An 18,871-nucleotide genomic window follows, 5' to 3' on the forward strand; every position below is an offset into this window, starting at 1 on the left:
CTATAGAGAAAACCCCCGACAATCAGACAACCTCTTATGTCCCCCTTGGCGACAGTGGGAAGGAAAAACTCCCTTTTAACAAGAAGAAACCTCTGGCAGAACCAGGCTCAGGGAGGGGCAGCCATCTGCTGTGATCGGCTGTGGGTGAGGGGAAGGAAACGGGACAAAAGACACGCTTTGGAGGACAGCCAAGCCACTTGTAGCCAAAGACAGAAAAGTCAGCAGCATCACTAAGGGGGTGAATTTCACTGGCTGACCTTCATGATCACACCCTGAGATGTCTGTGACTGTACTGAGTGGGGGTTTTCCCCTCATAGTCAAGAGGTTTATTAGATGGGGCATTGTTTGGTGCAAAACAGGGCATTGTTAATTTGCAGTTTATGAATCATAAGCTGTTGAATATACCCAAACATAAGATGTTATTATGACCAAAGCTGTTGGTCATAATAACATGACCAGTATATTAGGCCGTTTCAAATAGTATTTGAAACAGTATGAGACAACAGAGCATATTTTAATGTTGAGAAATGTTTTATTGTTTTCCTCACTGAGCCAAGATCTGAAAATCCTTCTAGTGACATCTGTACTATACATCCCACAGAATTTGATTTAATTGGTCCCTGATCCCTCCAAATACAAATAGTCCCAGTCTTTCTGCATAGCCCAGGGTAACACCTTGAAATGCCAAACCCACAAGGCAGCAGTCAAAAAACACATATGGTGTGGAGTTGACTGACAGGAACATATATTTATTTGACAATTAAATGGAAAGGCAGAGAAGTCTTGCTGCTGCTACAAGGGTGTTTGTATGTGTGCCTGTATTGGCTTGATGCATGTATGACTTTATTATTAGAAAGCCCTTGTTTTTCTTTCTGAGGTGGGTGGGCGGATAGGCACAGGGCTGACAAGGAGAATGGCTACAAGGAGGATGCTGCCTGGTTGGATACGATCCAGAGACTCCCACCAGTGAGAAGGCCTAAAGGGGCGCCTCTGTAATTTAAGAAGTGTGCATATTGATTGACGTGTGAAGAATTAACGGTGACAAAATCGCCAACCACGGACCCATTTACTCTGCAGTTGGTCCTTTGTGGCACTATACTTGGCACAGCACCCCTCAGTGTATGCATTAACCCAGCACCAGTCAAAGTCAGAGAAAGAGACAGCAATCTGAACATTAACACTGAAAAAGGCAATTTTGTGATTTGCTATTGCAGAACTAATTGAGGATTTTACTATGCTAGAGATGTGCCATGGGTCTATGTGATATCATCATCCTTGATTCAAGCTGCTGTATGGAAGGATTGCTTTGGTCACTAGGAGACTCCATTGGTCACCCACAGTTAGCATGGGAGAAACCAACTTGTCTGAAAAAATGGAAACTGGAAATGCCGAACATTTGCCTTGAAAGGAAAAGCTGCACCTCTTGAAATGTGTTGGCTGCAGCGGTGAGCCATGACTTTTACTTTGAAGGAAACTGTTTTCTGTTTCCTGTTTTTGTGTCAGCGTTTTAAGTTTTGCTACCACTTGGTAGCTAGCAAGTTTCTGGTAGCAGCCAAAGCTGCAGTTTGGTGCAACATCCTCTCAGCAATCAATTTTACCTTTGACTTGTAGCAGCCTCTAACAACTGCTGGAACTATGCATTTGTCTCAGAGGCCTAAAGACATTGACCCGTTTCTGGGCCTGTGCAACTGAGATCTTGGTATAGATATAGAGGGCATGTCCGACTTACCAGTGCTAACTTGCAACTGAACTGTGCCTACCACTATTTTTTAAATAATATTATATGAATTTAGGTCTGAGAAAAACACAAAATGTGATTTTTGTCTTTTTTTCAGGCCTACCTTATATAATTTAGTAAAGTAAAACAAGTTATAGAAAAATGTCTTGCTATACTCTATGGTTATGATGTTTTGGTTAATATAAGGTACTGTAGACAGTTGACAAGATTACAGAGTCTAGTCAAGAGATTATAGTAGCCAGGGAAACTAACGGTATTTAGTGCATAATTTCAATTTATTAACCTGTTATAAGCTACTTATTTTATATATATTAATAATTTACTGTATGTATCATACCTATCATCATGTATCATAAAAAACAAGATCATTTATATGATATACAGTAAATCATGGAAACATGTATAGAAGATATCTGCTAGTATCAAAGAGAAGTACATACAAAAGACACAGAAAGCAAACTCACACACACATAAAGAACTGTTCGCTTATCTGTCCGAACTTGCACACTTGTAAAGTATCAAGACAGGACAGAAAAAAAGAAGTACAACCTTTGCAAGTACTGATTATTTTTCCCCTGCATTGGTCTTGAAAGATAGAGAAACTCAGCTCAATTAAAATGTGGAACTTTGGGGCAAAGAAAGGCTCAGAACACGTTCTAAGGATTAATATTTAATTCTAATGAAAAGATGGGCTGTTATTGCCGTATTAACTTGCAAGTCTGTTTCCGATGAGGTCACACACCCTTTGGTTTTTCTTGCAACATCACAAAACCAGCCTTAGGTCTACTGCCATTCCAGATAACCTCCTCAGCCTCCTAAACCACTCAGAATGAGTGTGCTCTGCCCCTAGTCCCATGCCACTACCAGAGGGGGGACAAAGCTGACACATCCCAAAGTCCGGAGAGACACAGCCGAGACCCGCTGTGCCAGGGGATCTGCGTGAGTCTCATAATGACTCCGTTTCAAAGGAGATCCTGCCTTTCCTGCCACAGCCCTGCATAGCTTTTGATCTCGCGCTACACTCCCACCCACTCCCTCGCTCTGCTCTGTTTTTCAAAAATTCTAATTAAGAGGAAAGACAGAGATGATGAGTGCAAAGTTGTGACCCCCTCCTGGCGACGGAAAGAGTCGAACAGTGTGCCTGAAACAGTCTAATTCAAGGAGTCTCACCTTTTCAGTTGAAACATAAAAAAAACATGCGTTCTGGTTTTGCCGTCCAGAGCGCGAGTGTTCAAATCAATAAAATTGGAAATTATTCTATTTATCAACGTAGAAAAGCTCAGTCGTTCCTGGAGATTCTGTAAAATTTGTGTTATTGAGCAAATCAGAAGCAACATGTAATAAAAAGACTATAAAGGTTAGGGTGACCTACTGGGTTAATAAGAACAAAATGTGATGGTCAAGTAATTCATAGCAAATCTGTTTTATGTATCTGTGTGGCTCATAATAGCTCGCATTTAGTCTAAAAGAGCAGATGAGACCTTATTTTTGCCATCTGCTTACTTTTTTAAACTTTTAATTGTATATTTCTAGATTTGAATACTACAAACAATGCACAGTGAGCACAAAAAACAAACTAATTATAAGCTTATTTTCATCAGAGAAAAAAGGTGTAAAGTTTTTTAATTAGTCCACATCACAACAGTAAATAAGAATGTGAGGAAGGCTTGCTCTCAGATGTTGAGAACCCATGTGCATTCACATGACCCAGAGTCTTTTAACTGTGGCCTGTTTCTCACTCGTTTGGCAGATGTTTTTGCTGTTTTGTTTTCTGCAATCTCATTTTACTTGGAAGCTGTAATTATCAGCATACAGGTGCACAAAGCAAACGAAACCATTAATAATTAAAGGATTAAACTTTTAAGCTGGTTTAGTGCAGACTTATGTGGTGTGCAGCTTTGATGCTAATACAGAATTAAAAGAGAGCTTTCTGCAGAGAGGAGAGATGGATACAGAGATATAGTACAAATTAACAAACTGCCCCATGATTTGCTTGTGCAACTATCTGTTCTTTGCCATGCTGTCAGTTAAGGGCAGATGAAAAGGCGTTGACTTTCCTACCTGTGGTCGAGGATGACCTGTCACCAGACAGGTGAGCTCCAGGGTCTCCCCTTCTCGTATGGTGTAGACTCTCTCCGTGTGCCTCTCCTCTTCAACATTACAGGCGTGCCCCGAGTGTATAATGCGGACCGTAGGAGGTGCTGTTTGGGGGAAAAAAAGCACAAAGTGTGTTAGCATTCTGGTCGTTTCTGAAGGAATGAGTAGTTTAGTGAAGTAGATGGTGTATTGATTAAAAGGTTGTCTCACTTATAACAAGGCTATTCCAAAGCTTTGTGCACACATTTACACTGCACCAAGCACACAAATAACTAGAGGCAGGTAAAAGAATTGCAAAAAGAAGTGACACTACTTTTATAGCATTCCCCTTGGCTTAGTATTTTAAAAGCTGCCTATTAATTATTGGGGACTGGCGGTAGTAGCACTTTCTTTCTCTCTAAGTCACAGGGATTGAGCAACCAAACTTGGCACAAAGGCAGGCCCGTGAAGGTTCTTATCTATATCAGAGGTTGTGACAACATTGTGGCCAAATAACCACTCAGCAATAGGCTTAAATCATGTATTTTGAGCATTTATGCAACTGTAACACCTTATAAAAACATCATATTATTTTTGTTTCACCAAAATAACATTTCATTTAAGTCCACAAATGTTGAATTATGCATGATGTATTATGATGCCATCCTGCTACCTAGCAACGACCTAGCAACAGTGTAAAATGACCCACTTTAAGCATATAAACAACATCTATTGCCCATGTTCTCTTCTTTTTTTTTGTTATTGCTTTTTTGTTACTTTGCTCAGTGTGATTAGGCTCATCAGTTTGCCAAAAACACATACAGGCCTAACAGTACTATTGCACAAATTTGTATGATTTTGTTTGGGCCAATGATTGATTGAGTTCTTAAAAGACCTTCGCTTAAAAGACCTTAACTATCTTTGTTTTTGATTTTTGGGTCTTTACCTTAAAATCAAAAACGAAAGTGCCTTGAGGCAACTGTTGTTGTGATTGGGTGCTACACAAATACACCTGAATTGAACTGAAGCTTCTCAGAAAGGTTGGGAAAGTATTGTACGTTAGCCGTGGCAGAAGCAGTAACCAAATAAAATACGTCAAATTTCAATCAGACAGGCAGCAGTAATGACCATCTGCAAAATACTGATGGCATGCCACAGAACTAGTAATCTTGGAAAATATCTTTCACTATCTCCCCTATCCTCCGTGCCATCAGATATCAGAATTAATTTAGAACTCAGTGTAATTACATGGCAGAAGGGTTTTATTACAAAAATGATTACTTAAAAAAAAGAAATAAAAGATATATCAGTGCACTTCTGGAAAACACTTTGACTCAGAAAAGCATAATATTTCACGAAATGTTAATACCAGCTAAAAGAAAAAACTGCCATTAGACCATATGGAGAGTGGGTGTCCATATTTAAATCACTGCGTACCTCATTTTGGAACAGAACTCATCATGTAGCACATTCATTTTTCCGCATAACTTCCTAATGCAATCTAATCAGGGATATAAAAATGCCGGAAACTGCAATATGAGCAAATTAAACTACCCACAGCTGTCTGTTCACAGCTGTAATTACCACACTGGTGTTTCTCTCCATCATTTATTTGACCCTTGTGAGACGGTGAGAGGATTTTTGGTCTCTGCACACACCAACAGACAGTGGTGCATATGCGATGGGGGTTAAAGTGAGCAAAGGAAGGAGTCATCTTAGGTAAACCACTTCAAAATATTCACTTCCACTGAGCTGTAAAAAATGCAGTTGCATGTAACCAACCCCTGACAATACTAGCATCTGTTAAGCATTTATTCCTCTCCAACTTACATGATTAGTGAAGAGGTTTGGGATGGGATGATTTAGAGAGCGGATACGGGGTATCATTAGGAGGAGGAGTACAAAATGGTGAAAAAGAAGGGGGAGAAAAAAAATTCATGCTGAAAAATCACGAGGAGTTTCAGACTGTTGCTTGCCTTTCATGTTAGAGGAGCAGCTTCCTGTGTGGGCCTCTCTAGGCAGAGCGTGCCCCAGCAGCAGAGTCAGTTCTACCTCTACCCAGGCTTCAATGCTAATGAGCACATCGCCACTCCTCCCTAACGCTGCTTTGGGAGTCTCAGTGTATCCTTAGCCATGCACTAACCACTCGTCCCTCCCTGATACTAGCCATGCTGTTTGTTTCATCCGGGTTGTTGGCTTAATGCTCCTTCTCAGTTGTCCTGCCTGTCTAAATGCCACATGCTGATGTGCACTGATACAGGTGCTAACTGCACGCGCATGAAGCCTTCCTTCTTGTCCTTGTCATTGTCTTCCCTTCTCAATTTGGACACACTGGTGCTGAATTCCATGGGGGGGAATAAGGGTCTGAGAAATAGGCTCAGTGTAAGGGAGCTTCACGCAAGGCTGCCACTTGAAACAAAAAAGGCTTAGAAACAAGACCCCAGGGTACTAGCTAAACAAAGTGCTAATGCCATTTACTCCATTGAACCAGTATCTCTCTAGCATAGGCTACTATCAGTCCTGGAGGAAAGTAGGGAAACACCCATAATTAATGATCTTCAGCTCCTATCACAGTTACTGCAACAGCTGCATACACAATCGCATAAACACACACTCGTTCTTTATGCAGACAACACCAGGCTTACAGCCACAAAAGCAAATAACCCTCTCTTGAGCTTACATAATGAGCATCCTAATGTTCTAACAGTGACACATATCCTTGTACAGCTAAGACCTGCTTTTTCAAATCGTTTGGCCCAAAGCGTGAGCTAAAATCACTGTCATTACAACGTAATTTTCAGTTTGTGTTCGTGAAAGCCACTTGATACTTTACAAACAGTAACTACTCATATACTTAGAAAAGATATTTAGGAATGGGCAATGTGACATTAATGCTGTGGGATTTAGGGCCGGGGCTTCACAAAGTGAGACATCAGTAGACTGACAGGTCTGAGATAAAAGATGTGCTGGTTGAAGGGAAAAAGAGACAGACAAAGCTTTGAACACACCACAGCGGGTCATAAGTGTCAGGTTATATCCCTTTAATTCTTAACTACATCCCATACAAGTTCATTACATGGAAAAAGATGATGTCTTATATACTGCAAATGGTATATTATAAAGGGCCTGTCTAATCTTTTCTATCTACCTCCTTGCATGCTTTGAATGGAGAATAACATTTTTTGCCTTACATGATAGATGTAGCTTTTACACACTTTAAAAAAAAAAACCTTGTTATTAAACCAAGATTGGTGTGCTAAGGTTGAATTACAGATTGCATCTTATATGTGTAATTATTATGACTGCCTGACATGTTATGTACAGCTGTATAAAGTGTCATATGTGCAACAGTATATTTAATCTGTAAGTAAACATCTTAAATAAAGGCGCCTAAGAAATCAAAGTCAATTTCAGTAAAAGCTTCAAATTTAGATGCATCACATTATGTTGTATTCAGTGCATGGAACATGCCAGCAGTAAGAAACTGCAGATCATACATTATTCGGACTAGCGAGGGTCCAATTTGCTAATGTTTGCTAAAGCTTAACAAAGATAACTTAATTTAGTCTTTAATTTTCAGCTAATTTAGTTTTGCTTAGTTAGTTTCCAAACCAACAAGGCCTAATTATCTTTAGTGGGAGAAGAAACACTAAGTTCATAATTCTAAGAAATGGAAAACACAAAATGCTCTGCAGCAACTTGAAGTCCTACAGATGTGATAATAATTAATGGTACCCGCTGGAGTTTTGCAAACAACAAAAGTTATCATTAAGACGCATCTTGACATACAATACCATCTGGAAAGCGTCTAACTGGCAACGGCTTCATTTTTCGGCATGACAATGCTCAAGCAAACTGCCAGTGCAGTAAAAGCATACCTGGACAGAAAAACACATAATGGAAGACTATCAGTCATGGACTGGCTTCCCCAGAGCCCGGACCTCAGCATCATCTTGACAGAGAATGTAACAAAGAGCTTTGTATTTCCTTCCAAGAGAGTTCAGGCTGTGTAAAGTTAGAATTGTACAAAGCTCCTTTTTTTTTGCCTTTTATACTGTATTTCCATGTATGTTTGCACATTTAAATGAAGCTTTGCATGTGTTCCCATTTTCTTAGAAAAACATAAAGCAATGAGGACTTGTTAAAGACTTTTTCACCATACTCTACTCTGTTTGGTTGATGTGAGGATGCTTCTTGGGTCGAGCAAGCAGGAAGCAGGACATGTGGCACCTGCTCGCTCACTGTGAATTTTCCAGACTGTTACATTTTTTACTAGCGAGCTGACAGGTTAAAGACTGTTTCAATCTGAACATCTGCATTCCTGCTTGCAGCTCCACTAGGTAACGCTGAGAAGAGTTCACAGCTAAAGGGCATGTGTGAAAACAGCTTTAGTGATTGAGCTTATGAGACACAATTTAAAAACAACCAAAAAGATGTTACAGAGTATTTTTAAACCCGAAACTGGACACTTAATCTTAGCAGATTAAAATCAGTCGTCCAGAAAAATAAATAAATAAATAAATGTGAAGATGGAGCAGTGCTATGTTCCAGCTTTATTTCATGTCATCACACTGTTCATAATCTGGAGTGCTGCTGTTATTGGTTGGGAACTGTGGCCGTCTCTGAGAAATACCTTACAATTACTGAGCTGAGCTGAGCAGTGCTCAGAAGATTAGCAGCTGCCATCATCCATTTAGCCATCATCGTTATTTTGGACTTGTCATATTAACTGGTATGTACATCATACCAGTACATCATAAAAAAAAAGTACAACATGTACATCATAAAAACATGTACATCATAAAAAAACAATAGGATCTAGGGGTGATAAAAAAAACCCTTCCTTCTACTGTTTTCCAGAAGTATAGCTGTATGGTGCACTAAATGAACTAGAAGTATTTGAAATAGTAATTACACAAAATGATACCATTAAGAGTAAATAACATTTATTTCTGTATAATATTGGATTATTATTTCCTCACTGTGTTTGTTGTGTACGCTGCTCCATAGCAAAGCATGTGTGTACAAGAAATATCAGTATAATAAACACAAATGAAAAGTATAACATTAAGATGGCTTGTTTATGTGCTCCACATGCACTTGTGATTAAACAGCACTGATGCGCATGTTGAGCAAATGTTGTCTTGAACCTTTGTGTCACGATGTGAAATTTGCATAAATGTAAATCTCCGCCTCTATTATTACTCCCCCTCACTATCCCCATCCACCTAACCATCTGCAGGCACAAACATCCAAACTCTCTCCACACACACACACACACACACACACACACACACACACACACACACACACACACACACACACACACACACACACACACACACACACACTAGCTTCCTGGTAATTATTAGTTTAACAAAAAAAAAAAAAGCAGCAGACCTGCAGGGTAGAAACAGGAGTCTCAGATGTGAATCTCTTTTTCATTTTGGTTTCTCATTTCCATAAAAGTGACATCATTTTCCCTGCTGCAGAAATACACAATACTGAGAGAAAATGCAGAAAAGTAGGAGGAGAGAACGAGACGACGCCTCGCCACATATGACTGTGTGTGTTAAACTGTTAGTTTAGTACTCTCACTTCACATTCGCCTGTACCTGAGAGTGTTTGTGTGTGCGTTCAAGTTTGTGTTGTGTCTTTATGTGGTTAATGAGCATCATACAGTAGAATAACTAGCCTGCCTTGGCCTCAGTTAGGGGAGATGGAGACGGCTTTATCCAGTGCCGCCAGTGGAGATTAAATTGGATTTGGCTAAAAGCAGCCTTGTCACCACAGTTCTGGAGTGCCTGGGTGGCAGAGGGAGTTCTTGGCAATAGTTGAGAGTCTAAATTTGACAAACAAATGAATGTGAAAAAAACTCCAAACAGCTGGGGCTCGTTGTCACTGTGGGCTTAATGTCCTCAGACCAACCCCTGAGGAACACTAACCATATCCTGCTAGTTTTCTGGCTCCGTAATCACCTTCTCAGAATGAGAGATCCAAAAAGAGAAAAACAGTAGAGAGTGAGAAACAGGAGGAGAAAAACATATGCAATATGCATGGAGTAAGAATTTCATGAAATAACTGTTTTTGTTATCACAAAATACTCATTATATATTCTGTGCTAGCACCACCGGAAATACACTTTCTGTTGCTTTTAAAAGGACTGTTGGGGAAGAAAAGGCAATTTCAGCTGTGTGATAACACTGCACAATGCCAACATCAAAAGCTTAGCGATAACGCACAAATAAGTTCACATTTGCCATATCTGCCAAAAACAATGGCTTTTCAAAAGAAGATTTGTAAAACTGCTTAAATACTCTACAGCCAACACTTACTGTTAAATAATACAGTCTAACACGCTTTCAGCAGACTCCATTAAAACCGCATGTTAATGGAATCAGTTTGACCAGAGCCATCACTTTTCACACAAGATGCAAGACCTCTATACATGTGCTAAACCGAAGAACAGTACAACATCAAGTAAAGATGTCTGCTGAAAACAACTACAGCATCAAGTTCAACATTTGTACTGCTCAAGAGTCACCATGGTGAACAGTGTACATTGCGTGCCCGGGTGTAAATCGATAAAATGTATTTTCTGTCTAAGACAGTGAATATACAAGTGTTAGCAAACTGACTCAGTTACATAACATACACAGCATGAAAAAGGGTTTCTACTTTAACTGCCAGTCATAGCAGTATATTTAGTAGAAAAACCCTCATGTGGATTAAACCAAATATACTTATATTTGAATGTATGACAATACACTACATATGAATTTAACTCTAAAGCTATACGAGGAATGCTTGCGTTTCCCACTTTAAAATGTGCATTGCTTCACCGCACATTTCGCTTTAGTTCCAAAAAACTATAAAGCAACACTTTCTGGCTATTTGCAGTCTACAGACAGTGGGATACTGACACGTGGAAATGCAGTATTAGCATTCATTGGATTCTGTGCTTCTAGCCACCTGGCAAATGTTTAGTCAAATATTCAGTCTAACATCTTTTAGCAGCCAAATGTTCCACTTTGTACCCCAACTAGATGCTTAATTTAGCTTTTTGATGTTTTATGTGAATAAGCAGTGTACAATGAGCTTTATCAGTGTTTTTCTTCTTCTTTTGTTTTGTGAACAGCTGTGCGCTGCCTTTGGAAACCAGCAGGCTAATAAGAGCGGTGAAGTTGTGGGGTAAAAGTATCTGACAGAGTGGTTTCTGACTGGAAGGGACTACTCTTACTTTACATACAAAAATGTGAATTATTGGTTTTAAATATTGATTAGTTCAGTTTTAAGATTGTCAGGTTAATAATTTATAACTAAGAAAGTATTCGAATAAGAATTCTACATTGAATAGTTATGCAAATAGAGCTTTCCAAATACAAGAAGGTGATACTGAATTATACAGCACATCCATTATTAAATTTGGACTTGGTTCAAATTCTCTCAGGTGATGCACAACAGTGCCACTGGTTATATCTGAATAAATTCTGTGGGTTTTACTTTTGAGAGTAAGTAAACATGGGCCATTGCCAAAGGCAACACATATTTAATTCTATTATTTTCTGCGCATCTCCCCATGCCTTTTGAAACTGCAAGTTTACACTGCACCCAGGCCTGGCTGCTGGATAATTGAGAAGCAACTCATCCATGGGGTCATCCATGTGTGTAAGGTCTTGAAATGGTTTGCCAGCAGCACATGCATACTATTACATCAGAGGTTGTCAGAGCGTATTGATTACACACTGTAATGCACTCGCATGGAGTCTTCATCCTCCACTCTTATTGTAAATGAGACTCTGTATAGATCTGGCTTCACACTATCGGCGCAGATCATCTATCCCAGTGTGTACTGCGGGGCAAAAAACAAACACAATCTTTCGGTGCAAAGTTTGCAGCACAACAGAAAACACGTTTGTCCAATTCAGCAGAAAAAGAAGGCAGTCGTTATTAAACTGAATAGAGATGTTAAGTGGTCTTTTTTTGGCACAAGAGAACAAACTGAGCTAGATACGTGAGTTGAGACAACTCATTAAAACGGCTGAGAGGTCCGTTTGTCCGTGCACTCGGTGGACATGGATCATTACAGGAACACAGAACACACAGCTTTAGCCCTCAGAGATTTCATTTGGAGTTAGGCAACACATACATAAAAAACACACACACACACTTAAACACATATGCAACCACACACTGAGTCACGTATACACACATCTTGTTACTCTAAAATTAGGCCAATGTGAAGCTGCCAAAGCCCTGCTGAGATGGGAAGAGAGAGAAAAGAGATGACGATGGAGGGTGAAGGTAGGGAGATTTAGAGGACAGATTCGTCTTTGCTCCCATATTACAGCACTTCACAGCAGGGGTTATGGAGCTTGACTGCATACAGCTGCAGCCATTATGTTCGTGCAAGCTTTATGCCATGCGAGCCATCTTGAGGAAGTGACATAAATGAGGCTGGTAACATCTGATGTTTGACTTTGAAGGGATTAGTCTTAGATTTTTGGTTTTTACTCTAAGCCAAACATTTGAGGCTAACACTGTTAGACGTTGCATGGTGTCTGGCTGGAAGCAGTGCTGCAATGGTACTTTCTTGGTCTGTGGTGCTGAAACTTATCAGCTAGTGGAGGGAGAAAAAAAGACAGCTATGCTGTATACAGTGATGAGAACTTACCTAATATGTTGTAATTTTTAATTTAACTCTGTTTAGCACAGGCATACATCCAGCAGAAACCCAGTATCTTAAATTTACAGCCCTTAAATTTGATTAAAAACTCTGAGCATGAAAGACTTAGACGCCAGGATTTGCTATATGAGTTCTTCAATGAGAAACTGTTCTGCAGTTTGAGCTTCTGAGTGATGCTGAAATCATTAAGCAACAGAAAATAAATCTGCAAATATTGTAATTAGTAAATTGGTAATTTTTTAATGATAAATGTCACGCACAAGCTGGGCTATCTATGACAGGAAATTGAACTGCTAAATAGTCAATCCAGCAATTAGGAGCCATCAACTTTGAATCAGTTAAAGTGCAGTGGTTCTTTTTTTTGTGCTAATTTACAGACGGATAAATTAATGACTTATAAAGGAAATTTTAAACAGTTTTTCTGAAAATTAAAAAGAAGAGTGTTTGGCTCAACCACAACTGTGAAAAGAGAAAGGAAAGAGGAGATAACACATACATATTTTTTTTCACTTTGGAAAACTATAAGTCTTACTTAAGGATGATGGTGTGTGCATGTATATCTGAATGAAACAAATAGCAACACATACAGCAATTACTAACACCCATATTAAAGAAAATGTTTTTTAAATAATTCCCAATACTTTTGATTGTTATAAATATATATTTTTCATTTCATCATCCCTCTGCAAATATGATGTTACAATACCCGTTTGTGTTTGCTTTACGTGTCACGTTTAATGTACATCACCAAAACTTGTATCCATGGCAGAATTTTTGCTCAACTCTGAATTAAAGCTAACGTTTTCGATGACGGAGTGCGTGAACCCTAAGCCAAGTACAGAAAAATTTAAGGTAATACTTACCAAACAAGCATCTGATGAATTTTCTTAGAATGTTCTTGGAAAACTGGGGAGGAAATGTAATGTTTTCCTAAGTTAAAAAATGCTTGTTTTCCTGCACGAGCAGTGATTAAACGTGCTGTTAGCACTGTTTTGCCACTGTGCTGAAGAAAGGGTTGAATGGTCTGAAACAAACTTGGAATGGATTAACATGAATGTGCATAATCATGTAGGGCCAAGTTCGAACGAGACAGGCTCATACATTACCTGCAACATTTTGCAGTGAAAGCAGAAAAGATAGGGCAGGTCTAAAAACCTGTGTTCTATCATCTGATCTAATGGCTCTGTCACCTTAAGATGCTGGCATGTGTTATAGGGCCATTAAAATGGACACGACTTGAGTTCAGTGAACACGTCCTTGGCTCGTGAAAGCTAGAACAGGTTTACGAGGAATAAACTTATAGGCCTTGACAAGTACATGCTGGTAAATTTAAAATCTCATTAATGAAAGACGTCCACGGTTAAGCAGTACTTGCTAGCTCACAGTATTATTAGAAAAAGTGAGATATGAAACTATATTTTGTGACCAACAGTGCTACAAATAAAAAACTCACCCACACAGCATTAAAACATAACAGCCAGAGTATTACGGTTAAGTAAGCCTTTGTGGGCTTTTCCTATCCCATTTTACTATTCTCTCCATTCACGGTGCCACATTGGCAAGGTGGGCCTGTTGTGGCAGTTTGATTTCCCTAAACAACACTAATCGGACATCTGTAGGGAAGGATAAAGCCCAGATTGGCTGTAACAGTGCAGCAGTTATCTGTTGATAGGACTAACTCTAGCCAACACTCACACGATTGGCTGACGCAAGGCAGCAGCTCTTTTTTCTGGTTGGCTAGTAGAAAGCCAGCAACAGCTCACTGAGAAAAGGAGATCTGGCAACCCTCTGAAGATTGGGTGCAGCCCGCCAAGAAACTGTCTGATGATTGGCTGTGATGGCTCCAGAGCGAACTGATTGTCCTATCAATGCCCACAGTGCAGACTGGCTGACAGTGCTTCCTGCTGGCTGGCATTGCAATATGCAGCTATCCATAACACCTCCAGGGGGCATATGTCCATGCCTTTGAGTGTGAAGTGTGTGTGTGTGTGTGTGTGTGTGTGTGTGTGTGTGTGTGTGTGTGTGTTTGCAACTGTATATCATCCATAACTTTTTCATTGGGGAGGTGTGCAGCTAAGCTCTGCCAGCAGGCTCTAACACCTCATTATTCTGAGCCAGGCAGGAAATGGGTTTTAGAGATCTCTCACTGAGCAATGCTCTTGGAAATATGGGCTACATGTCTTCCAATATCAGCGGCATAGACTGGGGAAATGCCTCTTTAGTTCAAGTTAGCTATACTACAAAAATCCACCAACTGACTAGGCACGCAGTACGATATCACAAAACACAAACTGTTACGGTCTTGTGCTAATTAATTTGGTTCTGAGAGTTTTTGAGTTTTAATGAATATGAATTTTTCCACTGAGTCTTGTTAACTGAAGGGTGCTTATTTCATGTGATGTTAAATACAGCTTGGTGAAATGATGGAGATGAAAAATAGCAGTGCCTAAAGCCTCATTAGGGGATTTTCTACATTTGGTGGAAAAACTTAAGCTAGCGTGCATGCACTGACTGGGGCATTTATGGAGTTGAAGGAGGAGACAGAAGAACTGGATGTTAACCAAATTAAAAAAACAACAACAACAAAAACTAGTACTCCTACTTCAGTGTACATTAACATGTATACTGAACTGAAAAAAGCCAGCCTAATTTCACACTATATGCAGGTGTAATACCAGAATAATTTAGTTTGACTCACGACTGGCCAACCCACTTCATTCAGTCCCACATGTGTACTTTAGCAGAAGATCTTTCAAATGTAGCTTTTCATCTTGTACCTCATTCATACCTATAATACCTTGACTACCATCACAACCTCATGATCTTACATGGCAAGCTTTACCAAAGTAAACCACCAAGAAGTTTAACAAATCTCCTAATATCTTGACTTGAGATGTAATACACCTGAACTGTGTAATTTGATGCAATAGGGTGTTCACTAACAGTTTAAGGGTGTAACTGGGTGTAAAATGCAAATAGTAAAACAAGATTTCTTTACAAAGGTAAACCAGAGGTACCAAACCTCACACTAAAACATATACATATATACAACATCTTACAAAAGTCTAGAGCCACTCTTATTTCTTTACAGTGTACTTCCAAAGAGCAAGACTTTGTTGTAATTTTTAGAGTAGGCTTGAGCAATAGTTCTCCAAGCTTTCAAAGTTCTGCTTTTTTACCTGTTTTCACTCCAGTACTTGTACCTGGCCATTTTCAGAAAAGGTTTTTTGTTTATTAAGCCACTTAACACTAAACAATGCATCATTCAAGCACAAAAAAGGTACCTAACTCAAGGGATGAACCTGTGTTGTGTCTGCACATAACAATGTTGCAAATAACCAATTTCAGATTGTATCTTGCATTTTGTTACTGGCAGCCTGTTGGAGAAACACATATTTCCTTTAGCTGAATCTATGAGAAATGCAAACGATAACACAATTCAAAAGATCTAAAAAACTATTTTTACACCAAGTGATTCCTAAAGGCTCATTAGCTGGAACCTTGGCATTTCTTAGCATGCTGGGCCCATGGAGGACAAAAAAAAAGTTGCAGACCTAAAAACTATCAGCATCAAATGAACAGTATCTGAAAGTTATGTTCTTAAGAATTAGGGGAAAAAAACCTAATAAAAGAACTGACACTGGACCTGAGAGATTCAACTGTCTTTTCATCTGATCCATCAACATCTGAAAAGCATTTGATTCTGAAAGCTTCATTTTACAGCAGGACAAAAATTCTAAATACACTGTCAATTCAACAAAACCATACCTGGATAGAAAAACTCACAGTGGATTGGACTGGTGAGATAGACTGGCCTCAACAGAACCTGCACATAAACATTACTGAAGCAGTGTGGAATCATCTTGACAGAGAACAGAACAACTGGCAGCCAACATTCCTAGAACGGCTTTGAATGTCCTTCGAGAAACATGGAGAACTATTCCTGAAGACTACTTAAAGAAATGACACGAAAGCTTGGCCATGAGATTTCAGGCGGTGTTCAGGCAGGTCATGGTCCATACTATTAGAATTGTTTGTTAAAATTGTACTTAAAACTATGTGTTTGCCCCATGGACTGTATTTACATGTGTGATTTCAATAAATCTCTGGCCCCATTTCCCATTCTCTTTGCAAAATAGAAAGAAATGCAGGGTGGCTGAAGATATGTTCACAACACTGTATATTGTATCAAGATATTTACAGCTTTAAATCATTTACTTTAGAAAGTTTACAAAAGGATGATCCTTCAAAAACAACAGAGCAGATTGGAGCGCTAGTTTTATGTTTACTCAGCTCTGTAATACTCATGCAAAACAGTGTACAATTATGTATATGACAGTGAAAGCCAAATCACACTAGCATTCATCTCAAAGCATTGTATATTGTAAGATTAGAAATGCAAAACATTATAGGAAAAAAACAAAGCAAACTACAGTGTAACATCATAACTTCACTCCAGAAACCTACAGAACATTGTGAAGAACTGTTAAATCTATGAAGCATATGTTTCTCCACACTGGGGTTGAGATGTTTTAAATTATTTCATTAATGTTCTAAAAGTTCAAAATGATTGCATTACAGTATCTACACAGAAGTGCTAACAGAAAGGGTTTATCTCAGCAACTTTTGCCTGAAGGGAGGGAAATGGGATTGCAACTACTTCTCTAACATCATCAGTTCTAGGCGAGCTGGGAAAACGTGGGTGGGCAGACTGAATGAGTCACACTTTTCTCTCGCTCATAATCAGTTTTGATGTGCCCCTGAGCAAGGCACGTACCGCACTATAACTGGTACCAATAAAGACAGTGATGTGTTAAGAGTGAGTTTTTCTCCAAAAAAGTCCACAATCCCATTAAGTTTTCAAAATCACCAGCTGAACACATCTTGTGAATTTCATTTTACGTTTGCTACAGTATTGGCTCCTGTGGACTCTTCCCATTAGGCACGCACCAGACGCGGTTATGTTAAAACCGCCTCACCAAAAACAAAAAAGTTCTGTCTTTTTATGTTGCTGCTACTTCTCCTAGACCTTTAAAATGATCAGTTTCAAATGTGCCTCATAAAGCACCTGACACGTCATCCATCAGACACAATTATTCTCTGAATGGACTGTGCAACTAGATTGTGGCTTAATCAATCTACAATGACATCTGATTTAATTTACTTTTCACATGGCTCTTACAAGACTGGTAATGCACACCAATTAGGACAGTGTTCATATTCGATGTATTTGTTCCTGTTTGTCTGAATGTCAATTACTATGAACACGATGTTTACCATCACAGATTGACTCTAGTATAAAGAACAAGGAGAGGGCAAGAAAGGAGACAGAGGAAAGCAGGTGGAGAGCTACTTCTATAAAGCCTTTGGGTTGTAAAGAAAACCCCCCAAAAACATCAGCTACATGTCAGAGATGAAATTAACCAGCCAGTGAGAAAACAACTGAAGAAATGGCTTAGATATTTGAACACTTGCATGCAACAATACATAATGAGAGGGTTCACAGGAGATGCTCGACATGAATGCAGTATATAAAACAGTTAATTATTATTTTGACATCCAGTGGTATTCAGAGCAAAAGGTGAAAGGAAGGAGAGTAAGCAGGGCACCTGTGTTGGGGTCAGGGAACCGACTGTAGGAGGAGAAGCAAGAGTGAGTAAGAGCCAGCAGAGCGGGCTAACATGTTTCATTTCAGAGGGCAGCAGAGGACTTCCTGGCACACACTCCCACTGAATACCAGTGTAGCAAGTCTAAATGTTAAGCACACTGTTTAATAGTCTATTACATAAATTGATATTGCTCATTGACTGTTGTCCTTGGCTGCCCACATAGTGTCAGAGGAAAAGACTCAGATGTACTATAGAGCAGAAAGGGGCTAAGCTATGTCATCACTGCTGTGTGGTGTTCAGGAACAAGGTCCCAGAAGTTCTGTTTGCTCCACTTCTTCCATTTACTACTCCACCTCCCAGAAATGATGAAGTCAAAGTGAAATAAAAAACATATTCGAGCTATTATGTAGGGCTGCATCCATGGACTGTTACCTTTGTCAATAAAATAGAAGAAAAAAAAAACTCATTTTAATTTCCTCCGGTCTAAATTGGAGTTCAGAATCTGTTTTTTTGGAATAATATAAAACATAAATCAAGAGAAAGCTTTTCTTACACTGGAGAAGCGAAATCAAGAGAATTGATTCATTTTTTCTTGACTGGCAATTGATTGCTTAGTCAAATAAGAGTTTCACTTCTATTCTGATGCTGTATATTGTACCAAAACCCGTGTAAAGTTTATACAACTGCAAACCTCTCCAGTTAATGTGTCTTCTTTATTTGCATCAGACATTTGTTTTCTGTATAGCTGTATTTCATTCTTTT

The 18,871-nt window shown here is 39.2% G+C and overlaps 2 protein-coding genes across 2 annotated transcripts in view; one reads left to right on the top strand and one right to left on the bottom strand.

Moving 5' to 3' along the window:
- Positions 1–18,871, bottom strand: part of mdga2a (MAM domain containing glycosylphosphatidylinositol anchor 2a) — a 192,475-nt gene that overhangs the window by 119,267 nt on the left and 54,337 nt on the right. The window contains exon 2 of the mRNA XM_031755061.2: positions 3,800–3,939. Coding sequence (XP_031610921.2) covers positions 3,800–3,939 — 140 coding nt within the window. The remainder of the gene's footprint in view (positions 1–3,799; positions 3,940–18,871) is intronic.
- LOC116332236 (low choriolytic enzyme-like) overlaps positions 1–18,871 on the top strand; it is a 46,313-nt gene that overhangs the window by 19,460 nt on the left and 7,982 nt on the right. The window lies entirely within an intron of this gene.

Source organism: Oreochromis aureus, linkage group 15, assembly GCF_013358895.1.
Source record: "Oreochromis aureus strain Israel breed Guangdong linkage group 15, ZZ_aureus, whole genome shotgun sequence".
Lineage (NCBI taxonomy): Eukaryota > Metazoa > Chordata > Actinopteri > Cichliformes > Cichlidae > Oreochromis > Oreochromis aureus.